Source organism: Zea mays, chromosome 6, assembly GCF_902167145.1.
Source record: "Zea mays cultivar B73 chromosome 6, Zm-B73-REFERENCE-NAM-5.0, whole genome shotgun sequence".
NCBI lineage: Eukaryota > Viridiplantae > Streptophyta > Magnoliopsida > Poales > Poaceae > Zea > Zea mays.
The window spans coordinates 151,184,200-151,193,776 of NC_050101.1; the positions used below are offsets into that span (position 1 = coordinate 151,184,200).

Below are 9,577 nucleotides of genomic sequence, written 5' to 3' on the forward strand. Positions count from 1 at the left end.
AGGGGTGATGAACTGGGGATCGCTGGGCAATGACACGCCGCCTGGAGGATGGTCCAGGAGGTGCCGTCGTGAGGAAGGTGGGAGAAGGGGATTGAGAATAAGGGAAGCTGAAAGTAAGCTCTCTTTATTACTTCTTGCCTGATCGTTGATTACAATATCCCTGGTTTTATAGGTGTCTGGCCCAACAGAATCCACCCTAGATAGGAGATCCTAAATGCTAATACTTATCTAATAACTGGGACTGCTTATCCTAACAAACTAGACTGCATAATATCATAAGTTCATAACAGACTTATCCTATTAGGTGGGCTGGCCCTGGCCGCCCTTAGCTCTTCTCTTGTAGCTCTTTCCAGTCATAACATCTATCAACGGATTCTAACAGTTACGAAATCAAAATGGCACCAAGCAGGTAGTCGCAGCTAAAATATTGAGACCACATGGCACAACCACTAACAGAAATTATATAAAATAATAACATTGAATATGCATATAAATCAGTACATTGACCAAGTGTACACCACAAAGATGATATTGTATTACTGTACGTTATATACCTGAGGCTCTTCAAATGGATGTTTCAAGATGAGGTGTGACGAGATAATGGCGCCATTAGCTTTGTTGTCTGTCTCCAAGATGTTTGCTTGGAATGGAATATTGTAGGTCAATCCATATTCCTTGCTAGGACGATTTAAATCCCTTGCATTTAACAGTGAACTCGAGGATGACACCATGTGACCTCCATCAGTTGATTTCTGAAGTAGAAGACCGAAAGGGAGTGGCCATATTGATGAAACAGCATAAGGTAAGGGAATACAAACAATTTCACCTGCAACATATGCATAAATCACCAGCCTCAAAAAATTGAACTATTGAAGACATTAAATTTCAATATTAATCAGCATCATAATTGACCAACAGGGTAAACTAACCAGTTACATTGTATAGAGATAAAGTATCAACTTGCAGGACACATAGAAGAGCATCACTGATAGCATTCATCCTACACCAGCAAGCCTACAGTTAAAGTTTTGCATCACCAAATGAGAACTACCATTAAGTAAATCAGAAACGTGATGAGTAAAATGAATGGTACGAGTAGCAAAAAAGAGGTTAAATTTCTCCCGATTTGAACTAGATATTTTATGTCACACAATATCTGCAACAACTCTTGTATTTTTCGAGAAATATGTAAAGTAGATATTAGTAGAGGCGTCTTTTTTTGTACCTTTAGTCATAAAAACATGTCATGCGAAAGCATAGTTGTTAAGGCATCGCTTAAGCGGTAAGGCGAGGTTTAGGGGCAAACGTCCACCTCGCCTTGCGTCTGTGACTAAGGCGTATGCCTTAGACAATAAGGCGTCGCCTTAGACAATAAGGTGTCGCCTTAGCGACACTTTGCAGACGCCTTGGATGGCTGTCCTCCCTCGGTGTGCTCTCTTCCCTCTTTGCTCTCCCCCGGTGCGCTATCTTCCCTTCCCTCTCTGCTCGCTCTGTTATCTCCCCTCTCTGTTTTCTATGTTCTTTCCCTCTCTGCTCTCTCTCTCTCTCTCTGTTTCAAATAACTCAGTTTCAGTTAACTGCCAGTTTTCTTAGTTAGTTAACTCAGTTTTAGTTCTCTAAATCCGGATATGAATGTGAGTGATAGTGATGAGGCGAACGAGGTGGAAGATGATGAAGAGAATCCTCCTACATTTCATGATGAGTTTGATGATGGCTATTGAGAGATGAGGGTGTTATCTACTACCATCTATTGCTTCAGTTGGACTAGTCTATTATGTTGATTTATGTTGAACTTGTACTCTTATTTGCTACTATAATACTATTATCCCTATCTATTTGAGACTATGTTCCTATATATTCAATTTTTATTGCCTATTTTTGTATATTACTAAGGCATCGCCTTGCCTTACGCCTTATCGCTTAAAAGGTAAAAGGGGGTCGGTCGCCTTGCCGCTTTAACAACTATGTGTGAAAGGGCCTATAGCGTAATGGTTAAGGCTTCCGAGTAGCACCTCCAGGTCCCGGGTTCGATCCCCCTCGAGGGCGAATTTCAGGCTTGTCGGAGAGAAAATCCTCCGGTCGGGTGACAGAGTGCACCCGCCTTGATCCTAAGATGAGGACACGAGAACACGAGAACACGAGAACACAAGGGTTAGAGTTGTTCAGGCCGCCGGAGCGTAATACCCTACATCCACTGTGAGTTGTATTGCCTAGGAGTCGTTGTGAATCTCCAAAGCCTGAGTTGGGACTCGTTTCAGACTTAGTTTGAGTTCCCCCTTTACCGTGGGTGTGCCTTCCCTTTCATAGCCCAAGGGAGGCACGTACATGGTGACCGAGCCCCGACAAGTGAGCACAGCAATCTATTGCTGGATATGAAGTAATGGAGCATCGGTTCTTGGAGAACAGATATCTTCTCTTGGTCACAGTGTAGATCTCCTGGCTTGATGTGCCCTTGCCCCGTCTAATCGGACAGGGAGCATGAGTAGGTTGCGACGTAGGCTGATGCGCTACCACACGTAGGGGTGCTCAGGCGGCGACGTCCTGTCTTCTCCGTATGTTTCCTTTCGCCTCGGTAACGTGCGGGCTACAGTGGGAGTCATGATGATAGCAGCCCACGCGGCGCAGGGAGTCAATGGTCTTACCTCGGTAATGCGCAAGTTACTGTGCGGCCCATGCTGTGGACGCACCACCTGCCACTGGGGCGGGCAGGTACACGTCTTATCGACAGTTAATGCAGAGGCGCACTACACTCAGAGGCTGACGTCGGGCTTTCCCCAACGGCTTACGTCACGCGTCGTAGAACAAGTGGCAGCACCGGGCCTCGCCTTGTGTGGGGAGTAGTGCCCTTCCTTGTAACAGCTCCGGACCTCCCTTGGCTGAGGGTCCTGATGGTGTTCGGGGGAGGTCATGTCTCCTCCAGTGTTGGCCAGCACGTGGCAGCATCAAACCCCCTTAGGCCAGAGGTTCGAGTGGCTCGCCACGAGAGTCAGGGCCGTTCCCGAGGGTCCGGCCCCCGAGCATAGGTGCTAAGCACCCACGGCTTCAAGACACGTGGCAAAACCGGACCCCCTCCGTTGGGGTTCTAGAGCGCTGATTACAGGTGCTAGCCTCCACCCGAGACCAGTGGCCTTACTAGGCAGCCCACCCAGCCACAGGGCTAGGACGGACCACCATTAGCATGATGGCTAAGGGTAGTCCCAAAGGGTCCGCCTTGACCTAGCAGTAGTGGGTACCCCAATTCTGAGGTACCGACAGGGCTTGGTTAAAAAAATCCACTCGCTATGCCTCGCCCGCTCTCGGGGATCGATAACTTGCGTGCCACCCTCCGGTTGGGTCGTTGCAGAGTGAGCAGTTGATCAGCCCGTTAGTGATGGGGGGCAGGGTTTCTCGACCGGGACCATGTTTCGTTATCTTCTTAATATAATACCGGGATGGTGGTCTTTCTCTCCCTGACCGAGTTTTTTTTATAAAAACATGTCATTAGAACAGAATTTAGTCAAACCTTAAAAACTACAAACATTAATAACTTTTAAATTATTTAGCTTGAAAACATGTGATTTATATGTGTAGAATTATATTCAAAATGCTGAAATATAATATAGTCTAGAAGAATATTAGTTGCCAGACGTGCATCAAAGACCATGCAAAGTCAAATGCGACAAGTTTGAAACAATGATACCAGCTTGGATACGCAAAAGAAAAGTTAAATATAGAGGTATACAAGAAATACGAGAGAAGGTGAAGTGCGAGAAAAATCAAGAGAAACCATGACATAAGAGCAACCATACCATAATGACTGTATTAGGTGATACATATCTTTTGTGAACTCGAGAACCATTACTCCATATTATCCTAGAAGAAAGATAAAACAAAAACAGATAATATCAATTGTCAAGAATTCAACAAATGTAAAAAAATGCAAGAATCAACTAAAGTGCAAAAATAAAGACAATATAGCACAATATTTAGTATCAATAACTAATATTGAACTCAATTCAGTTACACTAGTATTTTTTGTGGCCTCCATCCAATTCTTTGACAGTATAAGCGGAAACCGTTTTGTTTGAGAAAGTGAACAGATAGCCTCACCCCCACCCCCAACAAAAAAGATGGCGGTCTCTGAAACAACACCAACAAGCACACATGTAGCCAATTGCACTATTTTGTCATACAATTCCAGGATCCAAATTTAAGAGTCATTGTATATTAGTGGTACCCACACCTGTGAACTCTTTAAGCGCTACCGTTGACTTCCAGTTGGAAATACTAGTTACAAACTGTTGCGGGATAAAAATGGCTGGATATTATTCTTGCACGGCAAGACTAAATAACCAATTCCAACCATGACTACGTCAGAGAGTAAATAGACAAAAATGAGCAACAGAAAAATTATAAAAGTGAGCAATCAAGCGTTGCAAAAGAGCAAGCACGCGATTGACATTGTAAACCACCTAATAGACACCTTACAAGGTATGCGGCAAAAGAGTCAGATGAGAGACTATTAGTCATTGAAGCTGAGCAGAGGAATTCGAAACTCAATGTTCAACAAGCATTACTACTGCAGTAACATTTTAGCTCTTGCTACTTCAGAGTTCTCGTTTCCGCTGCAATACTTAATCGAGAGCTACTGATAGAGAAAAAGGAGACGAGGCGCACTGATTGTCACGGATGAAGAGCTCGTGGTCGCCGTCTGCACCAGAAGAGGAGGCCTCATCGCTGGGGTCAGGGGTGGGGGAAATGGCGAGTGCAGGGTCAAAGAGGAAGTAGTCGTAGTCTTGCGGCGGTGGCGCCCCAGGGACGCCCTGGCCGTCGGCTTCCTCGACTGCGAGCCCGTGAGGGCGGAACTCCCGCAGCACCGTTAGCCGCCGCGAACCGACCGAAGCCATGATCCCACTGCTGGCGGCCGCGGCGTCAAGGAGGAGGGGAAACGAGTCGGCGCCGGGGAGCAGGCGGAGCGCGGTGTGGACTATTGGCGGAGTGAGGCGAAAGCTGGCAAGCTGCCGTCCCTTTGGGCGCTTCAAACGGTTTCCTGCTATAGGACGAAACCCTAGCGACGGAGGGAAAATTTTGGGCGCCGCGGATTTTGGTTTGGGGCAGGGTATTTTTAATGAGCCTGGAGCCATTATGAAAAATTACCTTATATCTATTTTTTAAACCCAATCATCATTTAACCAATTTTATATAATAATAAAAAACAAATAAACATATTATATTATTCTTTGGTTATATTTTTATAGTATATATATTCGATATTATAAACCTTTGTATTTTTTCTATGATTATTTTTTTTAAACCCAATCATCATTTAACCAATTTTATATAATAATAATAAACAAATAAACATATTATATTTTTATTTGGTTATATTTTTGTAGTATATATATTCAATATTATAAACCTTTGTATTTTTTCTATGATTTTATTTGAACTTGACATGATTGGATTCTCATGAAAATTAAAATATCTTGGATCATCTCCAACAACTACTTAAAACTCTAGAGTCAATCTCTATTTTAAGGAAAAAGAGAAAGAAAAAACACGTTCACTGACCTATCTAGGGTCCTTATTTTTCGCACGTGTATAAACTCCTCGCAGCGCAAAATTTCGCTGATTCCCAAGCTCCCAATCCAACCAGCAACTGCACGCTAGGGGAGGCAGAGCGGCCAGCGAGCTCACCGTGGGGCCGGAGCGGCACACGGACGGAGGTCTGGAGCGGCTAGAGAGCTCACCGTGGGGCACACGAATGGAGGTCTGGGTGCTAGTTTGAAAACAAGGTGAGATAAACCTAGGGAGAAAAGACCTCTCCTAAATAATTAAATATCTTATTCAAATGACGCCCCTTGGGATTCCTTCATCCTAGAAACAGAATAGGATCCAAAGAGAATTGAGTTTCCAAACTAGTATTAAGAATAAAATAAAATAATACTTTTACCCCTACTTCCAATCTTTAAATTTCCATTTGCCCTCCATGATGCAGGAGTTTCGAATTTTGGCAAGAACTTTACCGCTAGCTATCTGGATCGAGTCGTTGCGCATATAAAGCACTTCCTTTATCTACATCCCATTTTATGAGGTTATTTTCTCTTCTCATTCCCTACTGCATCTTTGCGTGGAAACGATGCCTCAAGCATCGAGTATTGCTCCTATACGGATGAGGGTGTATTGCCTTAACTATAGAGTTCTTATCGACAGTACCCCACAGGATAACTTTGGGGGCTACTTCCAAAAGTGCTCTTATTTTATATTGAGTCTAGCTACTGCGACTTCATTTTGTTTTGTCTCTTTTGATTTCGTGTTGATATTGCTCATGCGGGAGATGATCAGTATTTTGCAATGGGAGGATATGATGGGTGCTTCAGAGACACAACAATAGTCAGCTCTTCTTGTCATTCGCGTTGCTAGGCTAGCAGCGCCCAAGCTGCAAATTTTCATGTCCAAGCAGAAGGTGAAGCTAGGGTCTTTGATTAGTTAAAATGAATTGAGAAACTAGTGTACGGTTGCTGTAAGGAAAATGGACCCCAGGCCATTTGGTTCAATAGGTTTTGGTGTTTGATGATCAACATAATCTGTTGACTAATGTGTTTGCTAGTCTTTATGTTTATAGTTCACATGATACGAAAACGATTGGACTAAGACACTGAGGATGCAACACCTCAAATGAAAGACATAAAAAGAGCTTAAAAGTCCAAGACTCAAGACCAAATGAGCCCAAGAACAAAATACAGAAGACCTAAAAGATGGGCTGTCAATTGGCGCACCGGTGGCACACAGTTGGCGCATAGGATAGCTAACAGAGTTTCCATTCTGACCGGACAATCAATGTTCACTGTCTGATGCATGTAACGGCTAGCTGCTAGAACTAGCCGTTGCTGCACACCGTTGGCACATAGTTGGCTCACCGGTGGCACACAGTTGGCTCACCGGTGGCACACAGTTGGCTCATCGTTGGCACACTATTGGCGCACCGGTCTGTCCGGTGTACCAGAACTAGTCATTGGCTGCACACCATTGGCACACAGTTGGCTCACCGGTGGCACACAGTTGGCGCACCGTTAGCACACCGTTGACTAACAGGACTGTCCGGTGTGCCACCCTTACAACGGTCTGCTTTTCAACGGCTAGTTGAGTTGGGGCCTATATATACTTCACCCAACCAACCATTTTGAAGGTGTGGGAGCCCAAGCAACATACCAAGGCATATTGTAGACATTTCCAAGTGCTCAAACACCCAAATGCTTAATAGAATCACTCGGTGATTAGCGTAGGTGCTTTGCGAAGTGCTTAGATTAGTTAGACCGCATTAGCGCTTGCTCTAGGTGAATCCTAGTTAGTTGAGTGAGTTTAGACAAACCACATAACCCCTCGGCTCTTGCGCGAGCCATTATAATTGTACCGAGTGGGGCGAGAGTCTTGCGAGACCGTGGCAACCGCATTTGTGTCACGGCCGCCACTGTGTACCGGAGGGAACGAGGCCTGCGGCGTTTCGACCGGAAGCTCGATAGTGGAGACGGCAGGGAGCGTCCGAGAGGAGCCGAAAGTGGAGCACCACTTGTGTGTGGAGAAGGCCCGCGACTCTCTACAGAGTTACTCGATCGAGGTGCTTGGCCCTCGCATGGGCTTCCCTTTGCGTTGGGGCACCAACGAGGATTAGTCAGGACCTTGCGTGGTTCTGGATACGTCAGTAAAAATATCGGCGTCATCCACGAGAGTTTGCATGTCTACATTGCTCTTTAGCTTCCGCATTTATATTAAGAATTTAAGTCTCAATCTTGTATTTATGGTTATATTGTTGTAGATTGAAACTTAGCCATTGCGCTAGAGATAGCAACACTAGACAAAACCTAGTTTGCACATTCTAGTTTGATTAATTACATAGGTTTTGCTCCAGGGATTTATTTGTGGCCTAGTTTATTGAAAGTTTTAGAAGTCCTAATTCACCCCCCTCTTATGTGTCACCTGTTTCTTTCAATTAGTATCGGAGCCTAGTTTGGCTCATTTGAAACGATTTAGCTTCACCGCTAAAAGAGCCGACGCTTTTTAGAGGAAGGGGTGGATACCCATAGGCCACCACACTTCGACGACACTAACTTTCCATATTATAGTGCTAGAATGGCTTATTACCTAGAGGTCGTTGATCTAGGTGTTTGGAGAGTCACTCGTGATGGGATGAAACCACCCAAAAAACCCGAGAAACCCACCACGAGTGAGGAAAAAGGAATTCATTTAAATGCTAGAGCCAAAAATTGCTTGTATGAATCTCTTAGCATGGATATTTTTAATCAAGTTTTTACATTGAAAGTTGCTAATCAGATTTGGCTAAAATTGCATGAGCTCCATGACGGTACATCCAATGTCCGTGAGCAAAAATATTGCCTAGTCTTAAATGAGTATAATTCTTTTGCTATGAAAGATAATGAGCTTGTTAGAGATATGTATTCTTGTCTAAATCTAATCATCAATGAGCTCAATTCTATTGGCATTAATAAGTTAGGTGATGCGGACATTGTGAGGAAGATTATCTCCCTGCTACCACAACAAAGATATAGGAGCATCATCATTATTCTTCACAACATGAAGGACTTGAGTACAATGACCCCGACCATTGTGATTGGGAAAATCGCGGCCTTTGAGATGTCGCGAAAAATGTGTCGGGGAGAGGAGCCAACTTCCTCAAGGCCATATGCTTTTGCATGTGATGAAAGGAAGGGTAAAAAGAAGGCTTCCACTCCAAGTTCCTCAAGTGAAGAAGAGGAAGAAGAAGAAGAAAGTGATGATGAAGAAGATAATCAACCATCAACATCATCCTCCGAGGACGAAGTAACAATCTGACGCGTCGGAAAGGTAATGGGGATGATCCACAAGATTAATCTAATATGTGTGCCCCTGCAGGTAAAGGATCATCTCTTTAATATTGACAGGAAAAAGCAAAGAAAGAAAGGATGCTTCGCATGCGGGGAGAAGGGCTACTTCAAGGACAGCTGTACAACTATTGTCGAACCCAAAAAGGAGAGGAGCAAAGGCAAGGCGCTAACAAGTGTCAAAACTTGGGACGATTCTTCAAGAGAAGATAAACCTCCAAGGACGCGCAGCCACCGATCCTCATCACGGTCATCACACAAGTGCCTTATGGCAAGAGGTAAAATGAGTATTCCATCCTCTAGTGATGAAAGTAGTAGTGATGATGAAGGTGAGGGAAATCCCTCCATAGACAGTAGTTCTTAACAAAGACCTCAATCGTAGGCTCACCACCATATGTAGCCTCTGCCCACATAAACTTTATCAATGCCACCTTGGCATTGGGCATGAGCTGGTGAAGTTGGACCTCGAAACGTTGCAGGACTTCGACAACAAATTGATGTGCAGGCAGTCGAAGATCAATAGTGAAAATGTTTCAAAACCACCAAATCTCTATCTGGCTCCGGGACCTCCTCGGTCCCGGAGCGCGCCCCACACCGTCTCTGAAATACCCTAAACGTTGCATTTCCTGTATGCATCCCGATAGATCCTGGACGTGCCAAACTCCATTGTGTGCCCCGGCAACAAATCCACAACCACTGCTGAATAACTAATCGTCTTC

At 44.5% G+C, this 9,577-nt stretch overlaps 1 protein-coding gene across 7 annotated transcripts in view; it reads right to left on the minus strand.

Annotated features, from left to right (window-relative positions):
• LOC103631492 (anaphase-promoting complex subunit 1) overlaps window positions 1-5,081 on the minus strand; it is a 68,349-nt gene extending 63,268 nt beyond the window's left edge. For 6 of the 7 annotated variants that reach the window (XR_002262879.2, XR_002262878.2, XM_020539531.2 and 3 more), the window contains exons 1-4: window positions 4,657-5,072; window positions 3,789-3,852; window positions 930-1,014; window positions 555-826 (exon numbers count right to left, since the gene is read on the minus strand). Coding sequence is in view for 5 of the 7 variants with exons in the window: in XM_020539531.2 (XP_020395120.1) it covers window positions 555-826; window positions 930-1,014; window positions 3,789-3,852; window positions 4,657-4,886 (651 nt within the window). In the remaining 2 variants the exon portion in view is untranslated. Of the gene's footprint in view, window positions 1-554; window positions 827-929; window positions 1,015-3,788; window positions 3,853-4,656 lie in introns of all 7 variants that reach the window. The other variant, XM_020539528.1, reaches the window with a different exon arrangement.
• Between the last annotated feature and the right edge of the window lie 4,496 nt (window positions 5,082-9,577).